This window comes from Phyllobates terribilis, unplaced genomic scaffold (assembly GCF_046119375.1).
Source record: "Phyllobates terribilis strain yellow unplaced genomic scaffold, ASM4611937v1 Scaffold_3__8_contigs__length_932513732, whole genome shotgun sequence".
NCBI lineage: Eukaryota > Metazoa > Chordata > Amphibia > Anura > Dendrobatidae > Phyllobates > Phyllobates terribilis.
Window position 1 is genome coordinate 724,096,331 of NW_027362763.1, and position 26,293 is coordinate 724,122,623.

Sequence of the window (26,293 nt, forward strand, 5' to 3'; positions counted from 1 at the left end):
TAATAAGTAGGAGGTTATCTACACCTTACAAGAAAACACATATAAGGAAGTAAAGCCTGGTACGTGCATTTGAGAACATGTTCCCCACCGGGGAGGCCATGCAATCTTTTGCTAAGAGTCTATGCTGGTGATTTGAACTTCTTATCGCACTTGATCCCACATCATACTTTATCCTGCACGTTTACAATTTCAATCACAAAATACTCAAAGAAAACAATATATTTACGGAACAAAAAAAAAAAGAAACAATCGTCAGTGGACTATGAATGTAAAGGACCTTCTGTGTGTGTTCTTAATCCGTCTAAGTGAAATAATTTATTAGATAAAGAATACAAGATGAAAGAAGGAACCAATGGCATTAGGAGGCTTCGAGTAGGATCAAGCCTTGATGGTTGAATGCTTCAAAAATGTCAACAAGCAGTTGGTGATGTCATTCTCCCTCAGGCGTTTTGTGTGTACTCAGGTTCATCTAAGTTAAATATTATGCTTCTACATATCAGTTAAGGCTTTGCATCACTGCAAAATTATTTTTAAAGGAATACATCTGGTATATAAGATGCCAGTCTATATATTGTACATCTCCAGTGACAGGTGCCACCATGCCAAGGTGTGTAGGCCATGTAGCCCCTAGAAATGAGGGAAATGGTTTAATTTCAGATGTCAAAACCTCTTCCTTGAACCTGTTCTATCATAATCAAAATACAAAGAATGAAAATAAATAAAAAAAATAAAGATAAATTAAATTAAAACAAACCAAATCAAGTCTATGTTCCTCCATCCAATTTAATTGGAACTTCATCTCTTCCCTTAAATTCGAACATACGAGTAACGGGAAGCTTAGAAAAGGGAAGAGTTTAAAGTAGTATTCCCCAATTCTGGTCCTCAAGAGCCACCAACAGGTCATGTTTTCAGGATTTCCTGAGTATTGCTCAGGTGATAATAGCATCACCTGGACAAGCAAGAATTCGATCATCTGGGCAACACTAAGGAAATCCTGAAAACATGACCTGTTAGTGGCTCTTGAGGAGTTGGGGAACACTGGTTTAAAGGGTTCTATGGATCTACTATATAAATGAATCTACACCCCTTCATATTAGCAGCTAATAAGAGGCTCACCAAGATTTCGGGAGCAATGAGGAGATGAATAGCTATTTCTTCTTCTCTCTTCTCTCTTCTTCTCTTTTTCCCTTAAATTCGAACATACGAGTAACGGGAAGCTTAGAAAAGGGAAGAGTTTAAAGTAGTATTCCCCAATTCTGGTCCTCAAGAGCCACCAACAGGTCATGTTTTCAGGATTTCCTGAGTATTGCCCAGGTGATAATAGCATCACCTGGACAAGCAAGAATTCGATCATCTGGGCAACACTAAGGAAATCCTGAAAACATGACCTGTTAGTGGCTCTTGAGGAGTTGGGGAACACTGGTTTAAAGGGTTCTATGGATCTACTATATAAATGAATCTACACCCCTTCATATTAGCAGCTAATAAGAGGCTCACCAAGATTTCGGGAGCAATGAGGAGATGAATAGCTATTTCTTCTTCTCTCTTTTCAATTATCTACAGGAATATTTATTTTAGGGGTCTGCAGAAAATCTTGCTTGGAGTTTTGTTGTTTGTTTTCCTTTTTTAATTTATTAATGACATACTGCAAGCATTGAATAACTGTTTTGGAAAACATTGGGTATGGCCAAGCAGAATACCATAGGATTCTGGCACGGCCACAATAATATGTGCAAAGGTCCGGCCAAAGACAACCTCAATTGCAGGTGACTTTGAAGCCAATTACTTGTCCCTAGAGTCTATTTCTTATCAGATGATTCACAAATAACCAGTTAATTCTTACTAATATGTTCGGTGTGTACAATGATAACAAAAAAACAAAGATCCAATTATAAGTAGACATGTACCTGTAAAGAATGAGGCTGAACCTCAAAATACTTTCCCCTGATCCGTCAGGGAACCTCAGTCAACAATGTTGGGATGCACTTTTTTTTGCAGTAGATCCCAAGTAGAAAATGCTTTTTTTTATGTTTTCCTTATGCCTACTATCTTTGACCATCCACCACCTGTGTCAAAACATCATGTTTTACTCCCCAAAATTGGTTCCACTACACTTTTAGGTCATGTAAAGACCTTTTTAAAGATATACTTGCTCGTTCCAATTGGAGCAGCATAACTCACAAAAAAAAAAGTTTTCCAATGTCCCGAGAAATATGTAAATGAGGGATAAAGTGTCCGCTGGGCGTATACTCTGCTCAGAAGAGGGTTTGGAACTTTGATAATAATTGCATTTTTATGAGACATTGTTATAACTACTAAATTGACCTCAATGATATTGTTATCTGCTCAGGTCTTTGTTATATCGAAATGGATCATTAATGGGGTTGACCTACTTCTTTTAAGATCCATTTCTAAGATTTACATGTTACATATTCTCTGTGTGTAAATTTGGAAGTGTCTGGTGTTTTCATCTGTAACCAAAACCATCTTTTCTTGGCTGACATGAATGCTGCCTCTTGCATTATCCACAGTTTTCACCAAATCAGGTCCGGCACATGCCCAGAAGAAAATGAAGCACTTTTCCCATATCAGGACATTCCCAATGGCTATCCACGACAGTAGGACGGAAGTATGTAGTCTTCTAGAAGGCTATGAATTGGACAAGAAGTGCCTCATGAGTAATTGCAACTGGACTTTTTTTACTTGATGTTACCTGTTAATGGTGTATTCCCACGTAATAGACTGATGTATTCCATGATTATATTATTGGTAGTGGTCCACCCTCAGGGACTCCCCTTGATTACCATCCCAAAGGTAACATGGCACTATGGGTGGTTGGGAGCGCGTGCTGTTCAAGGTACTGCTCCATGACTCCGTTCAAGCCTCCATTCAGGTAGGAAGTCACCGGTCAGTAGGTTAATAAGTATCGTGTACTAGCAAATATTTTTTGCCAGTGTTTCATGTATATTTCTTGAATATTAACTGTAAGCTTTTTTTAGGACTACATAAAATATGTTATGAACTAAGACGGCAAATATTCTCAAAAGAAGAAATCCGGTTATGCAACTACATGAATTTAGCTCATTTCTAATCACGACAGAGACTTTAAACAAAATGCTTAGATTAGGACAGGAAACACCATTGTGCCAACTCAAGAACCATAAATTATGTCTTCGGAGCAGGATGTGTATTAGCAAACAAGGAGATGGCTTTCCCCTTTCAAGTGACGTTGCATTTGGATGACTTTTCTAAAGGATAGTGACATAATTCTACATTGTTGCTTTGTTGGATGTGACTGTATTTTGTGGTGCTGGCTGCTAATGATATATCAATCAGTACGTTACATAAGAAAACCATAAAAATATATTCCATTTACAGAGATTACTCTAATTTCTTGCCTTTCTGGCCAAACACAAAAAGGACATTTCTAGTATTAGGTACTAATGTATCCGACAAAGGTCAAACATTTTGAGACTGCGGATTATTTAAAAGATTGTTCAGCCAAAGAGAAGGAGGCTGGCTTAGCTATTGAACTAATCCCAATAGCCAGCTCCCTACTAGAAACCACAGGTCAAGTGCAAACACAGGAAAAGGGAAGGTGATATCTCTGGAGGTGAGACGAAAAAGGACGTAGAATAAAACTGATCCAAAACGTGGTAATGACTCAGAAAATGCAGTACAGTTAGACTATTGGAGCTCTCACATATAAAGTATAATCGTAAAATTAATTAATTTCACTTAAAAATACTTCAAACCAAATTTTTGGGCAGGACGACCCCTTTACGTTTTTGTGTGATGCGATGTAACGTTATTTGGAGAGAACCTTCTATAATGCAGTGTGGGAGATACATCGGCACTGTATGTGTATTATACTCAATCTGTGTGGGACATATATGGGCACTGTATGTGTGCTGTATGTGTATTATACTCAATCTGTGTGGGACATATATGGGCACTGTATGTGTGCTGTATGTGTATTATACTCAATCTGTGTGGGACATATATGGGCACTGTATGTGTGCTGTATGTGTATTATACTCAATCTGTGTGGGACATATATGGGCACTGTATGTGTGCTGTATGTGTATTATACTCAATCTGTGTGGGACATATATGGGCACTGTATGTGTGCTGTATGGGTATTATATACAAGCTGTGTGGGACATATATGGGCACTGTATGTGTGCGGTATGTGTATTATATTCAAGCTGTGTGGGACATATATGGGCACTGTATGTGTGCTGTATGTGTATTATACTCAATCTGTGTGGGACATATATGTGTACTGTATGTGTGCTGTATGTGTATTATACTCAATCTGTGTGGGACATATATGGGCACTGTATGTGTGCTGTATGTGTATTATACTCAATCTGTGTGGGACATATATGGGCACTGTATGTGTGCTGTATGTGTATTATACTCAATCTGTGTGGGACATATATGTGTACTGTATGTGTGCTGTATGTGTATTATACTCAATCTGTGTGGGACATATATGGGCACTGTATGTGTGCTGTATGTGTATTATACTCAATCTGTGTGGGACATATATGGGCACTGTATGTGTGCTGTATGTGTATTATACTCAATCTGTGTGGGACATATATGGGCACTGTATGTGTGCTGTATGGGTATTATACTCAATCTGTGTGGGACATATATGGGCACTGTATGTGTGCTGTATGGGTATTATACTCAATCTGTGTGGGACATATATGGGCACTGTATGTGTGCTGTATGGGTATTATATTCAAGCTGTGTGGGACATATATGGGCACTGTATGTGTGCTGTATGGGTATTATATTCAAGCTGTGTGGGACATATATGTGTACTGTATGTGTATTATACTCAATCTGTGTGGGACATATATGTGTGCTGTATGGGTATTATATACAAGCTGTGTGGGACATATATGGGTACTGTATGTGTGCTGTATGTGTATTATATTCAAGCTATGTGGGACATATATGGGCACTGTATGTGTGCTGTATGTGTAGTATATTCAAGCTGTGTGGGACATATATGGGCACTGTATGTGTGCTGTATGGGTATTATATACAAGCTGTGTGGGACATATATGGGTACTGTATGTGTGCTGTATGTGTATTATATTCAAGCTATGTGGGACATATATGGGCACTGTATGTGTGCTGTATGTGTAGTATATTCAAGCTGTGTGGGACATATATGGGTACTGTATGTGTGCTGTATGGGTATTATATACAAGCTGTGTGGGACATATATGGGCACTGTATGTGTGCTGTATGGGTATTATATTCAAGCTGTGTGGGACATATATGGGCACTGTATGTGTGCTGTATGGGTATTATATACAAGCTGTGTGGGACATATATGGGTACTGTATGTGTGCTGTATGTGTATTATATTCAAGCTATGTGGGACATATATGGGCACTGTATGTGTGCTGTATGTGTAGTATATTCAAGCTGTGTGGGACATATATGGGCACTGTATGTGTGCTGTATGTGTAGTATATTCAAGCTGTGTGGGACATATATGGGTACTGTATGTGTGCTGTATGTGTATTATATTCAAGCTATGTGGGACATATATGGGCACTGTATGTGTGCTGTATGTGTAGTATATTCAAGCTGTGTGGGACATATATGGGCACTGTATGTGTGCTGTATGGGTATTATATACAAGCTGTGTGGGACATATATGGGCACTGTATGTGTGCTGTATGGGTATTATATTCAAGCTGTGTGGGACATATATGGGCACTGTATGTGTGCTGTATGGGTATTATATACAAGCTGTGTGGGACATATATGGGTACTGTATGTGTGCTGTATGTGTATTATATTCAAGCTATGTGGGACATATATGGGCACTGTATGTGTGCTGTATGTGTAGTATATTCAAGCTGTGTGGGACATATATGGGCACTGTATGTGTGCTGTATGGGTATTATATACAAGCTGTGTGGGACATATATGGGCACTGTATGTGTGCTGTATGGGTATTATATACAAGCTGTGTGGGACATATATGTGTGCGGCATGTGTATTATATTCAATCTGTGTGGGACATATATGAGCACTGTATGTGTGCTGTATGGGTATTATATTCAAGCTGAGTGGGACATATATGGGCACTGTATGTGTGCTGTATGGGTATTATATACAAGCTGTGTGGGACATATATGTGTGCGGCATGTGTATTATATTCAATCTGTGTGGGACATATATGGGCACTGTATGTGTGCTGTATGGGTATTATATTCAAGCTGAGTGGGACATATATGGGCACTGTATGTGTGCTGTATGTGTATTATACTCAATCTGTGTGGGACATATATGTGTACTGTATGTGTGCTGTATGTGTATTATACTCAATCTGTGTGGGACATATATGGGCACTGTATGTGTGCTGTATGTGTATTATACTCAATCTGTGTGGGACATATATGGGCACTGTATGTGTGCTGTATGTGTATTATACTCAATCTGTGTGGGACATATATGGGCACTGTATGTGTGCTGTATGTGTATTATACTCAATCTGTGTGGGACATATATGGGTACTGTATGTGTGCTGTATGTGTAGTATATTCAAGCTGTGTGGGACATATATAGGCACTGTATGTGTGCTGTATGGGTATTATATACAAGCTGTGTGGGACATATAAGTGTGCGGCATGTGTATTATATTCAATCTGTGTGGGACATATATGGGCACTGTATGTGTGCTGTATGGGTATTATATTCAAGCTGAGTGGGACATATATGGGCACTGTATGTGTGCTGTATGTGTATTATACTCAATCTGTGTGGGACATATATGTGTACTGTATGTGTGCTGTATGTGTATTATACTCAATCTGTGTGGGACATATATGGGCACTGTATGTGTGCTGTATGTGTATTATACTCAATCTGTGTGGGACATATATGGGCACTGTATGTGTGCTGTATGTGTATTATACTCAATCTGTGTGGGACATATATGGGCACTGTATGTGTGCTGTATGGGTATTATACTCAATCTGTGTGGGACATATATGGGCACTGTATGTGTGCTGTATGGGTATTATATTCAAGCTGTGTGGGACATATATGGGCACTGTATGTGTGCTGTATGTGTATTATACTCAATCTCTGTGGGACATATATGGGCACTGTATGTGTGCTGTATGTGTATTATATTCAAGCTATGTGGGACATATATGGGCACTGTATGTGTGCTGTATGTGTATTATATTCAAGCTGTGTGGGACATATATGGGCACTGTATGTGTGCTGTATGGGTATTATATACAAGCTGTGTGGGACATATATGTGTGCGGCATGTGTATTATATTCAAGCTGAGTGGGACATATATGGGCACTGTATGTGTGCTGTATGGGTATTATATTCAAGCTGAGTGGGACATATATGGGCACTGTATGTGTGCTGTATGGGTATTATATACAAGCTGTGTGGGACATATATGGGCACTGTATGTGTGCTGTATGGGTATTATATACAAGCTGTGTGGGACATATATGGGCACTGTATGTGTGCTGTATGGGTATTATATTCAAGCTGTGTGGGACATATATGGGCACTGTATGTGTGCTGTATGGGTATTATATACAAGCCGTGTGGGACATATATGGGCACTGTATGTGTATTATGTTCAAGCTGTGAGGGACATATATGGGTACTGTATGTGTGCTGTAGGTGTATTATATTCAAGCTGTGTGGGACATATATGGGTACTGTATGTGTGCTGTATGGGTATTATATACAAGCCGTGTGGGACATATATGGGCACTGTATGTGTGCTGTATGGGTATTATATACAAGCCGTGTGGGACATATATGGGCACTGTATGTGTATTATGTTCAAGCTGTGAGGGACATATATGGGTACTGTATGTGTGCTGTATGTGTATTATATTCAAGCTGTGTGGGACATATATGGGTACTGTATGTGTATTATATTCAAGCTATGTGGGAAATATATGTGTGCTGTATGTGTAGTATATTCAAGCTGTGTGGGACATATATGGGCACTGTATGTGTATTATATTCAAGCCGTGTGGGACATATATGGGCACTGTATGTGTATTATATTCAAGCTGTGTGGGACATATATGGGCACTGTACGTGTACTGTATGTAGAAAAGGAGAAAGAGGAGTATATGATATAAGCAACACGAAAATAATTTTATTGAGTACAAAAGAGAGTATACTGTATATATATATATATATATATATATATATATATATATATATACAGTACAGACCAAAAGTTTGGACACGCTTTCTCATTAAAAGATTTTTCTGTATTTTCATGACTTTGAAAATTGTACATTCACACTGAAGGCATCAAAACTATGAATTAACACATGTGGAATTATATACTTAACAAAAAAGTGTGAAACAACTTAAAATATGTCTTATATTCTAGGTTCTTCAAAGTAGCCACCTTTTGCTTTGATAACTGCTTTGCACACTCTTGGCATTCTCTTGATGAGCTTCAAGAGGTAGTCACCGGAAATGGTCTTCCAACAATCTTGAAGGAGTTCCCAGAGATGCTTAGCACTTGTTGGCCCTTTTGCCTTCACTCTGCGGTCCAGCTCACCCCGAACCATCTCGATTGGGTTCAGGTCTGGTGACTGTGGAGGCCAGGTCATCTGGTGTAGCACCCCATCACTCTCCTTCTTGGTCAAATAGCCCTTACACAGCCTGGAGGTGTGTTTGGGGTCATTGTCCTGTTGAAAAATAAATGATGGTACAACTAAACGCAAACCGGATGGAATAGCATGCCGCTGCAAGATGCTGTGGTAGCCATGCTGGTTCAGTATGCCTTCAATTTTGAATAAATCCCCAACAGTGTGACCAGCAAAGCACCCCCACACCATCACACCTCCTCCTCCATGCTTCACGGTGGGAACCAGACATGTAGAGTCCATCCGTTCACCTTTTCTGCGTCGCACAAAGACATGGTGGTTGGAACCAAAGATCTCAAATTTGGACTCATCAGACTAAAGCACAGATTTCCACTGGTCTAATATCCATTCCTTGTGTTCTTTAGCCCAAACAAGTCTTTTCTGCTTGCTGCCTGTCCTTAGCAGTGGTTTCCTAGCAGCTATTTTACCATGAAGGCCTGCTGCACAAAGTCTCCTCTTAACAGTTGTTGAAGAGATGTGTCTGCTGCTAGAACTCTGGGTGGCATTGACCTGGTCTCTAATCTGAGCTGCTGTTAACCTGCAATTTCTGAGGCTGGTGACTCGGATAAACTTATCCTCAGAAGCAGAGGTGACTCTTGGTCTTCCTTTCCTGGGGCGGTCCTCATCTGAACCAGTTTCTTTGTAGCGCTTGATGGTTTGTGCAACTGCACTTGGGGACACTTTCAAAGTTTTCCCAATTTTTCGGACTGACTGACCTTCATTTCGTAAAGTAATGATGGCCACTCATTTTTCTTTACTTAGCTGCTTTTTTCTTGCCATAATACAAATTCTAAGTCTATTCAGTAGGACTATCAGCTGTGTATCCACCAGAGTTCCGCACAACACAACTGATGGTCCCAACCCCATTTATAAGGCAAGAAATCCCACTTATTAAACCTGACAGGGCACACCTGTGAAGTGAAGACCATTTCCGGTGACTACCTCTTGAAGCTCATCAAGAGAATGCCAAGAGTGTGTAAAGCAGTCATCAAAGCAAAAGGTGGCTACTTTGAAGAACCTAGAATATAAGACATATTTTCAGTTGTTTCACACTTTTTTGTTAAGTATATAATTCCACATGTGTTAATTCATAGTTTTGATGCCTTCAGTGTGAATGTACAATTTTCATAGTCATGAAAATACAGAAAAATCTTTTAATGAGAAGGTGTGTCCAAACTTTTGGTCTGTACTGTATATTCAAGCTGTGTGGGTCAGATATGGGTACTGTTTTGGTGCTTTGTGGACTCTACTAAAGCTTTGTGGGACAGATGGGTACTGTGTGGGTGTTGTATGAGTTCTATATTCACGCTGCACAGGTCATATATGGGTACTATGAAGGTGTTGCATTTACAATACTATATACTGTATAGTTGTGAGGACAATACAGCGGGGTGATATATTAAGCTGGATTTGCATTGTATAAATGCTGCATTTGTGCTATGTGGGTGCTGTATGTAGGCAAAGCATGACAGATAGAATCATAATACATTTTACATAGAGTACAATATGTGCTAAGACTTGGTATCAGAACCAGCTATTGGTTGCTTTACCAACAGAGTTACGATGCTTTAGCAATGGAAGACTGAGCCAACAAATTCCTTTGACATGACCTCAATGAAAAGAACACCCGGGTCAAGAGTGGGAAAAGCAAACAAGAATTTCATAAACATTTCCTTTATAACACAGATGATGCACTGACATATTCTGATCTGTTCACACAGGTGTGCAGTCTTGTCATAAAAAATACCTGAGTTATCAATAGGTTTATTCATGACCTTCACTAGACGAGGACCATGCACATAACACAGATCCAACCTGAATGAAAACAAATGGAGCATGGGATCTAAGAATGGAAATTGGCACAAGCATATCGCTAATCAAACATTAATGAGAATAAAATGCTTACAAGCAAATGACATAGGAAGAGATCAGATACAGTTCAGGACCGGGTATGGTGCAGGCATTATTAAGTAGATACTATAGTGTCATGATTTTATAATTAATACATGCATATTACACAATTATAGCTTCCCTCAATTCAAAAAATAAAATACAAAAAGTGGAAAATAAAAAGTGTCGTCTGAATCTCTAAAATTTTGCACTAAATATTTTCTTACCATAATTATAGAGTCATGGCCAAAAGTGTTGGCAGCCTTGAAATTGTTCAAGAAAATGAAGCATTTCTCCCAGAAAATTATTGCATTACACATGTTTTGTTATACACATTTATTTCCTTTGTGTGGAACAACACAAAAAAAAAACAAAGGAAAAAAAGGCAAATTGGACATAATTTCACACAAAACCCTAAAAATGGGCCGGACAAAATTGTTTGCACCCTCAACTTAATATTTGGTTGCCACCTTTTGGAATAAATAACTACAATCAATTGTTTCCTTTAACCATCAACAAGCTTCTTACACCTCTCACCTGGAATTTTGGACCACTCTTCTTTTGCAAACTGCTCCAGGTCTCATACGTGAAGGTGGCTTCTCCCAGCAATTTTAAGATCTCTCCACAGGTGTTCAATGAGATTTAGTTTGTGCTGACACTGATGTTCCTGAACCTGCAGGACAGCTTGAATTTCTTTGGAACTTGATGGGTGCTGCTTATCCACCATCTGGACTATTCTGCGTTGCAACTTTTCACCAATTTTTCTCTGCCGTCCATGTCCAGGGAGATTAGCTCCAGTGTCATGGGTTGTAAACTTCTTGATTATGTTGTGCACCATGGACAAAGGAAGATCAAGATCTCTGGAGATGGATTTGTAACTTTGAGATTGTTGATAGTTTTCAACAATTTTGGTTCTCAAGTCCTCAGACAGTTCTCTTCTCCTCTTTCTGTTCTCCATGCTTAGTGTGGCACACACAGATACAAAAAGATTGAGTCAACTTCTCCCCTTTGTATCTGGTTTCAGGTGTGACTTTCATATTGGTCACACCTGTTACTTGCCACAGGTGAGTTTGAACAAGCAAGAAACAAAGTTGTTTCCCCATAATTGTGGAAAGGTGGCAACAATTTTGTCTGGCTCATTTTTGGGGTTTTGTGTGAAATTATGTCCAATTTGCCTTTTTTTTTCCGTTTTTTTTTGTGTGTTGTTCCAATACACACAAAGGAAAAACATGTGTATAACAAAACAGGTATATTTGCAATCATTTTCTGGGAGAAATACTTCATTTTCTGGAACAATTTCAAGGGTGCCAACACCCTCGGCCATGACTGTATATAGGTTCCTGATACAAAGCTTAAAGAGTAACTGTTTTAGTTTTTAACAAAAATCAATAGTACACATGAACATAAGAAATTTTCTATATTTTATGAAAGAAATCTGCTCCTTTCTCCTTCTGAACTGATTATCTGTTCTCAAAATTCTCAACTCAAGGGTACAATTTGTCTTCAGTGAATACAAATTTTACCATTACTCTGAGATAGGAGGTGACAGTTGGTGCTCATTAAGTTACATGGAGAACTGAAACTGTCGTTTCAGGAGAACTTGCAGCAGAATGTCTGTGTCTGCCTTTAGCTCCTCCCCTCTCCATAGAATCTTGTGAGCACCAATTGTTATCTCCTATCTCAATAGTGGGAAAATTTGTACTCACTGAATACAGATTTTACCTGTGAATCGAGGGTGAAAGATTGGAAGAGGAGGACACAGAAGCAGATTTCTAGTATAACATATATTACACAGTTGTTTATTTCCATGTGAACTATTTGATTTATTGAAATGACGGTTACTCTTTAAACTCAAGTGATAAAATTCTTCCTGCTTGCAGCTGCCACTACAGGGAGCATATGAAATAAATAAATGTTTTATTAAAGGATTTTTCCCAAAAAATAAAGTTATGCTCTATTGATAGGAATACTTGTTGATTGCTGGTATCCCCAGTGATCTCGAACACAGGGTTCTGCAGGCCAGTCCTAAATGGACCGGAGGTGTGTATGTGCAGCCTCTATTCCATTCATTGTCTATGTAACTGATGAAATTAGCTGAGCACTTTGCTCTGCAGTCCAATAGACAATGAATGGAGAGGAGCCATGCACACCTCCGCTCCATTCAAGATGGCGCTGTAGAGCCTCGTTCTCAGGGTTCCAACGCCCCGTTCTCAGTTTTCTCCTATTTTTCTGATAGGGAATAACTTGATTTTTTTGGGAATAACCCTTTGAAAAGGGAATCTGTAAGGTCTGCTGACTGTCCACAACCACTAATATAGTGGTGGGGGAGGGGTACCGTGATCAGAAGATCAGAGGCTTTTATTTCTGTCGATGGAGCTTGATTTTTGTAGTTTTTGATGGTACCATATTGTGGTACAAAAAACTTATTGATCCCTTTTTATTGCATTTTGAGCAGCTGTTAAGTGACTAGAAAACTGCAATTATTGTGGTTTTCATGTTATTTTTCATTACAATGTTTACCTAAAACATTTTATATTTTCATAGATCATATATTTACGATGGTGGTAATACCCAATTGTATTTCTGTTACATTTTTAATTTCTTTCTTTTTAACTTGGCAAAAGACGGTTGATTTTAATGTTTTTTTGTTTTTTTTTAAACTTTTCAAAACTTTTTTTTTATTTTAAACTTTTTTTTTAAACTTTACTGGGAATTGCAATTACGAATGATTTTGCTGCATTGCAGAAAAAAGTCAGCCGTATTTACCAACACTGATGAAAAAAACGAATGAACTTATAGGAGGCAGATTACCTCCCTAATAAAGGAGGAGGTGCAAAATACTGATGAAATAACCACTCACATACCTACCAACTCATGGAGGGGATGGTCGTTTACTATTAGAATTGCAAATGGATAAGGCTTGTTTAGGGCGACGGTCACACATGAGTAGTGCACAGTGTCAGCTTTACAGTCTATTAGTGATGCCCATATTATTAGATGCCAGACACTGTGCGCTACAACTGTGTGACTAGCGCCCTATACAAGCCTTATCTGTGTGCAATTCTAACATGAGGAGACCACCCCCTCCATAAATTAGTAGGTGGGATAACGCATACGTACCCTCCGGTCCCAGGTCTGAGACCGGAGAATCCTCGCAGCGCACAGTGTCTGCGCTGGAGGGTCCGTAAGTCTGCAGTCACACAGAGTGACTGCAGACTTATCGATTTGGACCGGACAACCCCTTTAAGGTTTTTCACATGTAATGTTTATTTCGCTCTGTGGCTGCTTTGGTGACAACAGTGTCCAGATTCTACACTGTCGGACATGTTCTACATAGGATGTTAAAGAAGTTGTCCACTACATTTTATCAGTTTATAAACAGTCTTATGGTTGTCTTAAAATAAATGAAAAAGAAACATATTCCCCTACCAGACCCCTGATCCTCCTCTTATGGGGTGTTCTTATTTTTTTTCACAAACTGCTTCTGCATTTTGGTCAGTCTTTGTTAAAAAAATAAATAATATCAAAGTGTAATTTGTCATGTGTTACTGCCCATCGAAGGTTTTATTACCCTAAATTTAAGACCTTACATGGATGAGATGTTTGACTTATGTTATGTCCTGATACGTAAAACAATAGAATTCAAAGAGGGTGTACTTAATTTTTCTGATGACTATGTGAATGTATCCAAAATCTTGAAAGGAAAGTAAAGTAGAAATCGGCTAAGTGGACGAATTTTCTGGAAAATACTCTAATCAAAGCTCAATTTTACTTTGCACGTATAAAATGTAACATGTCTGTATTTTAGAATAAAGATGTTAGATAAAGTGAAGGCAGATAAGCCACAGACGGAGGAACGGCCAAACCAAGCAGCTCGAACAAAAATATTAGTGTTTGGCAGGCTTAATAACAATTCTATCACAGTCACGTTTTAAAGCTTTAACGTATGTCCCACATTTCTTTCCAGGAAAGATGGATATGATCGCACCAGCTAATCGCACTCTATTCATTAGCTAGTAGACGGCATGATATAAAGGGACATTGATGCTGACCGATGGGATGTAGCGGTAAAAAACAAAATGCCGATTATTTCCCCTTATTAGGAAGAAAAATTCCAGTAGAAATTAATACCAAACCAAATCACAATACAGCAAAGGCTCACCTACGGAGTTATGGGAGAGTTCCTTGACATCATTTTGGTGTAGAATTTAGCATTTTATCCAAGGAATGAACCATGGTAGCCACCTATATCCTTTAGAAGCCACTCAAGCTGTGCCTAAAGTTTAGGATCTGAAGGCAAGCCATTGAGTGTACAGGGCATTGCCCGATGGCCTAGAGGATTTTGAAGAAGGTCGAAGAAGGTCAAACACTTTCTAATTTTGAAACTTTTTCTATATTATAAATGGGAAAATGGCCTTGAAAAATTGATAAAAATGTATTTTTGAATTCAACAGACATGGTATATATCTGTAAGCAGTGAGCTCCCTTAGTGGTAGCTGGAAGCATCCAGAATTTTAGCATTTAACTTTATATTTGAGGGAAAGTGAAGCCAAACAGTCATGTTCCGTAAAAAAAAGGTCTCTAAGCTGTAAACTGTTCACTGCAGGCAAGACTGTAATGTGGAGTCTAAGGAATTCCTGGTCGTCACCCTTAGACCTCCGAGGAGTTGGAGCGTTTTCCATAGGAGGCTTTCTCAGGTTGTGTCGCCCCCCCCCCCCCACCCTCAGTATAGTCAGGATTCATCATCTGATGATTCAAACAGCAGGCAGGGCACAGCAGGATAGATCCCCTTTAAAATAGGGTGTCAAGCTTGACAAAATCTTCAAGCAAGAACCAGTAGGGTCATGGAAAAGATAGAAGGAGTTAAATAGATATAACCTAGCACCTTAAGGAGACCATCAATGGGTACCGGGACCACCTACTGGATTGTTAAACTAGACCAAGGTGAACTGAGCTACAGGAAGTAGGGAAAGTGGTATTTTCTAGTAGAAAATAGAGCTCCCATACACTACCTTTCACTGGGATTTAAAGGGAATCTGTCAATAGGATCAACTCTCATAAACCAATATGGGCATGCAGATGAATAAAATACCTTGATAATTGCGATCCAATGTCTTGTTTCAGAGAAATCCATGTTTTTCTTATTTGAAAATGAGGTGATAAGATCTATGATTTGGACATAGCTCTCCCCAAGAATCTGCCTCCAGAGACCATTTTAAAGGAAAGGGGGAATTAACACTGTGAGACATGTAAAGACTGACAGTCTGCTCTCATAATCACAAACATGTCTGCAGTGAGATCAGAGCTCACACAGTACAGCAGAAGTGAACTTTGCCTCATTCCAAAAACATTTGCAGCAGCAGTTTTCCTCTCTTAGTGCTGTCAGCTCTGCTGCAGAGCTGTGCCCAAGTATAACTAACACAGTACAGCAGTTGAGAACAGGAGAGCTGTGTAGTCTGTGACGAATGAGGAGAATCTGTAATACTTAGGTATATATTAGTGCCACAAAATCATGTCCCCAATGCATTTATTAAAATAACTAGATGGAGGCCCGATGCTATCGCTTCGGGAGGGCGGTAATGTCACGATTGGGGCAGGCTTTGCAGCGTTGAGAATCTCTTCCCCCCATGTGCTCACCCACCTATCCACTATCTCTTTCCCCCATGTGCTGACTTCTCCCATCTGTGCTCTTCTTTGACCTGTCTATCCCATGTGCTATCCCTCTTGTCTGCTGTCTCTCTCCTTCCTGTGCTGTGTTCTCCCCTCATGTGCTGTCCCGTTTGAGCTGTCTCCCCCCTGTGCTCTGTCTCTCTCCCCCCTGTGCGCTTTCTCTCTCCCCCATCTGCTGTCTTCTCCTCTCATGTGATCTCTTCTTTGACCTGTGTACCCCATGTGTTCTCCCCCTTGTCTGCTGTCTCTCTCCTTCCTGTGCTGTGTTCTCCCCTCATGTGCTGTCCCGTTTGAGCTGTCTCCCCCCTGTGCTCTGTCTCTCTCCCCCCTGTGCGCTTTCTCTCTCCCCATCTGCTGTCTTCTCCTCTCATGTAATCTCTTCTTTGACCTGTGTACCCCATGTGCTCTCCTCCATGTCTGCTCTCTCTCTCCACCCCTGTGCGGTCTTCTTCCCTCATGTGTTCTCTCGTTTGAGCTGTCTCCCCACGCAGTAAATCAGATCGCCGCCATCTTTGTGCAGGCAGATAGCGGCGGTCACATTAAAACTGCGCATGCGCTCCTCCTGTGCAAAGATGGCAGCATTCAGTGAATCATTCGGCTGATCCCAGCGGTGGCGTGTACGGTATGTTCGCGACGGTGTTCCGCTGGTGGTACCGCGCAAGAGGCTGGTATCACCAGCGGTTTCCATATTGAGACACCCATCACTTGGGTGTCCCAATATGGCGGTAGACGAACTTCCGCAGCTTGGAATTCTGGGATCCGGACACATCTGGACGGAACAGGATGTGAAGACATCACAAGGTAATTATATTATAGAATCTAAGATAAAGGGAACCCCTTGAAAGTATCACAGGATTCCACCCAAACACTAATGTGTACGGCCGGTTTAAAAGACACTTCTTAGTATTCAAACCACCACTCAATATTTTTGTGTCCACATGAATTATCATTTGTTTTATTTTACTCACTTACATAGCGCCATTAATTCCACAGCTCTTTAAAGACATTATCATCACTGTCCCCATTGGGGCTCACAATCTACATTTCCTATCAGTATGTCTTTGGAGTGTGAGAGGAAACCGGAGAACCCGGAGGAAACCAGCGCAAACACAGGGAGAACATACAAACTCCTTGCAGATGTTGTCCTTGGTGGGATTTGAACCCAGGACCCCAGTGTGCAAGGCCAGTGTGCTGTCCATATACAATGGAGCAGCAGGGAGTAAAAATACTGTTCTATGTCCAAACCCTAAAAAATATTTAATAAAATGTAACAATGAAGGCAGCACTCCAATGTGCAAACTAAAGTCATTCATTCACTCATATTCACAGAAGCATTGTTCCCATGTAAGAGTTTCTGTGAACATGTTGGCGGGTGCTAGTAGTAGAGTGACCCTGGTTTGAAACACATATACTTATAAAGCCCAGATACCAAGACGAGCCCCATTTTTCACAGAACCATGTGCTGCCGAGAACGATGATTTTTAATTTGATTTAAAAATTGCACCCAAGGAACAAGCAACTTTCTCATTTGTTGGGTGTTTTTCGACCTGTTTAGATGGCCTGAATAAACACTCATTCTCCAATCATCAACCAGTGTAAATGGGCCGTTAGGACTTCTGTTAGAAGAAATCCAAGAAAACTACGGTCACCAATCATGTCCTGTATCCTGTCCTGGACCACCATCTTGTTTGCCCAGTGACTTTGGACATGTAGCTTCTTAACAATGTTTCCCCTCTGAATAATCTCTTAAAAAACGAGAAACTTTTTTTAATGTTTCTGCATATTTTGTACCGTCAATGTTCCATAATTTATATTTGATCCTGACATTAATTAGCTTTGTTTATGTAAAGTAGATGGCAGATGAGTCATGGTGGACCTCCCAACTTCCTCTGTTTAGGAAGCATTGTATTATATCTTATAGGGACAAACCCTCCAATAATGGTAAGAAGAGACAAGCCCGTCTGTCTCCAACAGAGGCTCTTCCTGTACATGACTCAAGAGTGATGGCAGGAAAGGGCACGAACTTGAAAGCCTCCCATCTGCTGCCCATTTACTCTGGAGACCAGTGAAACAAACTCAGGAAGTGGCAATGAGTTATGGACGCAAGGGAAAGAGCTGAAGAGATTGCCTTGATCTCGGCAGGGTCACTTGTGGGCCACTCTGTGCCTGGCATTTCAGGAACCAGTATTTGGATTACAGCATTGGCACACACAGCTGGTGATGGCTGCAGGCGCTCTTGAAACCTCAACACTCCGAGAAGATAAACAGCCTCTAGTGCTTGAGCAAGCAAACTGGAACAAGCACATATTCTGCTGCCTGAACTCTCCCTGCTGTTTCCCTGATAACACCTTATGATTTACAGTAAAAGCTCAGGTGTGAAAACCTTTATGGTTGATGCAATAGAAGGAAGAATCACGAATCTATGGGTCAAGACACTCCAAGAGAAAGGACCTATTCTGTGCAGTGCCGTGCAACCTGGGCTACCAAAGCCACTTAGTGAGGTTCTGGTCATGCAACCTTCTTCTACTCCACAAAGAAAGTCAATGAAAATGTTCTACAGCTGTTGCGGGCCACTTCCCATTATTTTCCCTTCTACGGAGATGCTTAATTAAAAGTGTTGTCCTATTAAACAATTTTTTTTTTCTATTGGCAAGCCTATCACAATCCCAGTGATCAGATGAATCTGAATGGTCAATTCAGTAGCAGTACCACCACAGGGAAACATTGTTTCTGGACTAAAATGTGGAAAAACTGGTCTTTCCACCTGTATTTTTCAGGTCCACCTGCATTGTTTTGTCTTTTCCCTTTTTAAAAGCTTTGGCCCATTTTGGACAATCATAGCATATACACTGGATATGCATAAATTGTATGTCTCAGATATGTGGAGAGGTGGCCACCACTCCATTAATTTGCAAAAAATTGCCAACCACACTTGTGCAACCATCTCTCCATTCACAGCAGCACACAGCATTACCTGCATCTATCAGACATTTAAAGAATATTTGCTAAATAATCTAGAAAAAGGGAGTAATTGTTTTTAATCTTTCTGTGCATTGTGTAGCAGTATCATCATTCACATTCGATCCTTGCAGTACAATGCGACATGTTTATTTAAAGTAAATGAGCGTTGGTGGACCTCCCGACTTCATCCACTTAAGAAGCATTGTATTATGTCTTATAAGGATATGTCATAAATGTCCAAGATGGGAATCGTTCCATACAACTATAGTTTCCTGTTCTTTACATCTTGTTTAAACTGATTCTACAGCTCATCTCAGCCACTTTATTGTGGTCACCCCCTCCCAATGTGGGCCTCATTTGTTAGCAGTTTAGTAAAAATTCCTTTTTTTCCAACCTTAGAAAACCTGTTTTGAAACTGGACTAGATTATCGAGTTCTCCTTGAACCTGTTTCTCTAATTGGTGAAGGTTACAAATTAGGGGTTTCTTTATAAAGAATTTCAGAATGCCCTGATAGCAAATCTGAAAATGGGTTTTGTAGACCAGATAGCAATCACTGGAGAAGGGACATCATGGTCGGAAGAATAGAAGGAACAAGGCGAAGAAGAAAACCAGCAACCCGAAGGCTTGATACTATCAAGATAACAACGGAGAAGACAAGGACCTATCTAGGCTTTCACAAGATCGATCTTCCTACAGAGCGTTCATCCATCAAGTCATCATGGCTCGAGATCAAGCAGAAGGCGGTTAAAAAAAACCAAAAAGCCTCACATGAAATGGATTTTCAATTAAAACTTAAAATTGGTCATATACTATTAAATAAGAAATTGAGAAACTGTCATATAAAGGCGCCATACAAATTCGATAGCTGTCGGCCAACAATCACTCAGCCAACAGTTCTCTCTCGACTCCCCCATACACAGGAACACTGCTTGGCAATGAGCTCCTGTGTTCTCTATGAGACACCTCAATCAGCGGCTTATCTCAGATAGAACAATGAGATTGGCAGTCTGAAATCGAAAATGCCTGGTCGACAATTCTCCCAACCATCAGTCGGCCGTCATCCCCATACACATCAGCGGACTTAGCCATCAGTCTAATGTGTATGGAGGCCTTTAGTCCCCTAATGAGATCACACAGATAGACACAGGTGGATTGTATTAGGTCAATCATAGGTAGGGGATTAACGCCAACTCAGTAATAAGGTAATTTATAGAAGAGAATATATATATAAAAAAAATCAGGGTTCATTTATGTCCGAATTGAGGGCTCATTTCCCATTGATATAAGGTATTTAACACAAGAGTGACAACCAATAAAGATGCACTATGCGTTGTAAGGTTAACTCCAACTTTTTGCCATCTGCTAGACTCTTCAGAAAACTTTTTAGTGCATTGCAATGCAACAATCAAGTAGTACTTATCTTCTAACTAAAGCAGAACTGATCTAGCACCTCTCGAATACTACTATGTGATAATTGGGGAATTCATCATTTTCTTATGATACATCATAATTCAGTAACAATTTGAACCTAAACAGAATCCAGTGATAAGTTCTCCCTGAATTACATATGAGGCACGAACTCCTCAGTAACTGGTCACAGGTAAACTCCTCCATCGTGCTGCTCCCTATAACGTATCTTATGTCATTCCCTTATATCTTTCCACCTTTGCTCTCCGGTCTACCAATAATCAATACGTCTATTCTATCCTTATCACTTCCTCTCACGTCCATATAATAAAAGAGTAAACTAAAATATTGCTATACCTGTATATGACCCCGTGCTGATGAAGGAACATGAGAGCTGAGGTTACTTCCGCAGCATAAAATCGTGATCGTGGCTCATCAAATTTTCGTGAACGTTGGATTTGAAACATTAAGTCTCCACCATTTACATATTCCATAACGAAAAAGAGACGATCCTGTAAGAAAATAAAAAAATTGGCATTATTAACCACTTTTTGACTCTTTTAGTTTGTACAGAGAGTACTAAACTGTTAATCTTTGCACTTTTCTTTTTAATATAAGGTTTTCAAATTCCTAAAACATTCATATACAATATAATTCCCAAAATATATAATTTGCCCTTGAAACAGATTCAATTGTTACCTGCCTAAAAAGCAAAAGAGAGGTGGGCACAGAAAAAAAGCCATTTGTAAATAACAACATAAGACATGTCCCTCTTACTTGTGGGTCAAAATGGCTTTATGGGTCATTGAGTAAAATTACATGAGTTGTTCAACGTTTCTTCTCTTTACATTGTTCAACCCGAAAGGCACTTATAAACAATAGGCTAACGGCGGCTGAATCCGCTGATATCGAATTCTAATGTGTATGTGGGACCCCGACAATTATCTGAAAAAGGTCTGATTTCAGAGAGCTGATTAGAGATGGGCGAACCCGAATTTAAAAGTTCCGGGTTTGTACTGGACAGTTAGTGTCCGGTGCTAAACGTCGAACAGGGACTTCTCTTGGAACTCCGTTGCAATGTTTGGAGTTCCGGGGGAAGTCCGTTGGAGAGAGAAAGAGAAAGAGAATTTTCCAGCTCAAAAGTTCGGGTCACTGTTCTTTTGAATGAGGTTTGGATTCTGGTTCAAGTTCTGGTACAGTTCTGGTACCCAAACCGAACTTTGTAATAAACTTCGAGTCGGGTACCAGCGCACGAACTTACACGAGTCCGCTCATCCCTACTGCTGATCATTTTGCTCTCCAGAGATAAGCCACTGCCAAAGATATTTGGCAGTGGCTCTCTCATAAAGAACACAGGAGCATTCGGCAGACCAAGCGCTCCTGTGTAAGGGAAAGACTAGCGAGATAACTACAAAGCGAACGATCTGCCTAAAGTGTATGGGGAGAGGGGCTTTAGGATGGCCATATACTGTAGATAGCTGTCAGCAGACTGCTTGTTTTGCAGACAGCTAGTCCAACCTACCAATGAATACTGTACATACAGTGCCTTGAAAAAGTATTCATATATACATTTCCACATTTTTTCACATTACACCCACAAACTTATATATTTTTATTTGGATTTTATTTAATATGTATGGTAACAAGTTTTTGTGAAGTGTATCGGAAATGATACTTGGTTTTCTAAATATTTTTTTAAAAAAATCTTAAAATTGTGACGTGCATGTGTATTCAGCCCCCCTGAGTCAACACTTTGTAGGACTGCACTGTTTCAAGTCTTTGCACATCTAGAGGCTGAAATTTTTGCCCATTGTTGTTTGCACACTTGCTCTAGCTTAGTGAAATTGGATGGAGGCGTCTTTGAACAGCAATTTTCAAGTCTTGCCACAGATTCTCAATGGGATTTATGTTTGGATTGTTACTGAGCCATCCACACACATGAATATGCTTTGTTCTAAAACATTCCATTGTAGCTCTGGTAGTATGTTTAGGATCATTGTCCTGCTGGAAGGTGAATCTACACCCCATTCTAAAGTCTTTTGCAGCCTCTTACAGATTTTTCCTCCAGGACTGCCCTGTATTTAGCCCCATCCATCTTTCCACCAACTCTAACCAGCTTCTCTGCCCCAGCTGAAGAAAAGCACATCCATGGCATGATGCTGCCACCAACATGTTTGATGGTGGGTATGGTGTTTTCAGAGTAACGTGCAGTGTTAGTTTTCTGCCACACGTAGCATTTTGCATTTAGCCTAAACTGTTCTACTTAGGTCTCATCTGACCAGAACTCCTTCTTCCACATGCTGGCTATGTCCCCTACATGTTTTTTTTGCAAATGGGAATTCTTATGGCTTCCTTTCAAAAATGGCTTACTTCTTGCCACTGTTCCATAAAGGCCAGATTTGTAGAGTATATACGACTAATAGTTGTCCTGTGAACAGATCATCCCACCTGAGCTGTTGATCTCGTCAGCTACTCCACAGTGACCATAGTCCTCTTGGCTGTTTCTACAATTAGTGCTCTCCATGCTTGGAATGTCAATTTAGGTGGATGCCCATGTCTTGGTATGTTGGCAGTTGTGCCATATTCCCACCATTTTTGGATGATGAATTGAACAGTACTCTTTGAGATGTTCAGAACTTGAGCTATTTTTTATAACCTAACTGTGATGCTGAGTCACTAATCACAGGCAAGCCGTCAGACAAGATAGTCAGGAGGTCGAGGTCAGATACCAGGAGGGCTCGTAGTACAGAAAGGTGAGACAAAGGCGTGGTCCGGTAACAGTCCGGGGGTCAAATACCAGAAGGGTATGTCAAAACCAGAGAATACAACAAACGGATAGTCAGAGGCCAAGTCCGGTGTCAGATACCTGAAGTCAGAGAGCGTCTAAAGATGAAGAGATAATCCAAAAGAGTAGTCACAACAAAATCCAGGGTCATCAGCAAGATCAGTAATCAGACAGAGAGCCAGCATACACACCTATCTATAGCAAATCTACAAATGACAATCTACTGTGTACAGCAAGCCAGTTAAACACCGTGCAAATCATTTGAGGATGGGAGACACCTGAGGAAATGCCCGCAAGCTATACCAGATTGAATAGCAGGGCTTTCAATCAAAAGGCTGAGAGCCCAGCGCCTCCCAGGATCAGACTGGATGACTGGTCTGTCATTCACAAAACTGACAGTCCAGCACACATCTCATAGGGCGGCTGAGCTGTCACTCACAGTCCACAGTCAGATGTGAAACCATTACACTAACTCTGTTTTTCTCTTCTCCACAACTTTATCCCTGACCTGTCAGGTGTGTTCCTTAGTTTTCATGATGCTGTTTGATCCCTAATGTTCTCAAACAAAACTCTGAGGTCTTCACAGGTCAGCAGTAGTTATACTAAGAAGAGATTACATACAGTTGGACTTAAAGGTTTTATTTTCCACGAACAAATTTAATGTTAATCAACATTTTATTCAATAGATATTTGAATAATTTTAAATTCCACAATTGGATGTGCCCCTGCTGTGTACTGTGTAATGGCTGTGTCTGACCATGCAGGGACATAGTCTGATCATACCACAGCTCCTGGGCAGGGGGGAAGCAAAAGAGTATACAGACATTACAGCACGGGATCACAGCTGATTATTTCTTTTACATAAAACATTATTTAAAAACAGGTAGCGAAATGTTTTGCCTCATAGAAAGAATCAGTGTAATGTCTGTATACTCTTTTGCTTCCTCCCCTGCTCAGGAGCTGTGGTATGATCAGACCATGTACCTGTACGGTCAGACACAGCCATTACACAGTACACAGCAGGGGCACATGTATAAGATTATCTCAGCACAGGAAAAGAAAATTAAACACATCCAATTGTGGAATTTATTTTTATTCCAAGACCTGTTAATTAAAAAATACTTTGCTTGTCGGATAACCCCTTTAATTTACTAATTATGTGACTTTTGGATGCAATTGGTCACTCAGGATTTTATTTAAAGGTATCAGACTACAGAGGCCTGCATACAAATGCACAGTACAATTTTAAGATTTATATTTTTAAAATAATTAGAAAACTATGTATCATTTCCTTTACACTTCACAAATACTTGCTCGATTGTGTTGGTATCTCATATAAAATCTAAATAAATATAATTTAAGTTTGTGGGTGCAACGTGAAAAGAGTTCATGGAATATGAAAGTTTTGAGTTAATGATATGCTTCTGCTCTGGGGTGGGACTGTAGTCAGGGGCTTATCCTGGTGCTCTAGGCCAGATCAGCAAGAAAAGACCTGCCCACAATCCCACCGCTATCTGTCTCTATGATAAGGAATACACTTGTGCTTCGGAGCGGCCGTCGGGCAGGTCTTATCTTGCTGATCTGGCCTAGAGCACCAGGATAAGATCCTGCCTACAGTCCCGAACATATCATTAACTCAAAACTGCAAACACTATTTACACAAGAACCACAAGATGGATTTCTTCACCTCAGGCATCATATTAATCAGTGCAGCAGCCCCAACATGACAATGCCTGTAGTTTACTTAGCAAAATCCTGCTGACAGGTTCCCTTTAAGACATATCACTGCATGGGCACCAATACATCTTGCATTTCGAGTCACTGCATAAATAAGACCAGCAGAGCCTTTTCCAATAGTCGGGAGAATTAATTATTATTCATAATAAACAACAATAACTAGAGAATAGCTAACACGCTGTGTATTCTCGTTATGTCTTCGGACCATTTGTTGGCAAAACAATTATCTAGGTCACCACTTCTCAAGGTAAATTCTTCAGGTTTGTCACCTGCAACAGGATCTGCTGGGTAACAAGTAACCGAGGAGCTGCAAATACTGGATCAGACAGGTGAGGAAGTGGACGACAGGTCAGATTAATGGATTGATTGATATACAAAGGTCGATGCATCCTATAATGTATTTCATGTCATAAATCACAATGACATCAATACAATTTATATAGATCCCAGAGGAGCATTGCACAGCGAATAAGCCTCCTTACCTTGTCGTGCCAGAGCCGGTCACTCTCCACAAGGAGAAACGTTACCCCTTAGACCTCAGTCCAGAGCCTCTCATCTAGCCAAATCAGTTCTCATGCTTTGCACTGACGAGGGTCAACAGCCCGAAACATCGTGTCTGCCAATTGAGATTCTGATTTGGCTTTTATCCTAAGTCAGTTTGCACGACTCGTTAAAGGGTCGATATTTACTTGTAGGATCGCTGCTTTCAACAGATGGCGCTATTAAGTCCTCTCTGAAAAGGCAATTTGCATATTAAATTTCCCAGAGGAGCATTGCACACCGAATAAGCCTCCTTGGCATGTCAGAGCAGGTATGTCACTCTCCACAAGGAGAAACCTTACTCCTTAGACTTATAGATATTAAGATTACTTTTGTATCAGTCTAAGGCCGCATTCACACAAACATAATTATTGGGTCCATGACATGTGCAGCTCTATGTGCTCGTCTGCATCGTGGCGCTGACTGCCATTACCTGCACTATTCTCATCCTCAATAAACATTGACCTAGAACACTGACTTGGGCACAAGGACAGAACTCCGACTTTATTTCGCTAGCTCCTGTCTTGCAAATTCTGCAGAACGCTTCACCTAATAGTCTTAACATCTTCATCAAACGTCTTAACCTGAACAATTCCATGTAATCAGTAGCCAAGTAA

The 26,293-nt window shown here is 40.2% G+C and overlaps 1 protein-coding gene across 2 annotated transcripts in view; it reads right to left on the minus strand.

The window, feature by feature from the left end:
• Positions 1 to 26,293, minus strand: part of PRKCE (protein kinase C epsilon) — a 465,721-nt gene that overhangs the window by 51,341 nt on the left and 388,087 nt on the right. For both annotated transcript variants that reach the window (XM_073672057.1, XM_073672058.1), the window contains one exon: positions 20,972 to 21,126. In XM_073672057.1, the coding sequence (XP_073528158.1) occupies positions 20,972 to 21,126 (155 nt within the window). The remainder of the gene's footprint in view (positions 1 to 20,971; positions 21,127 to 26,293) is intronic.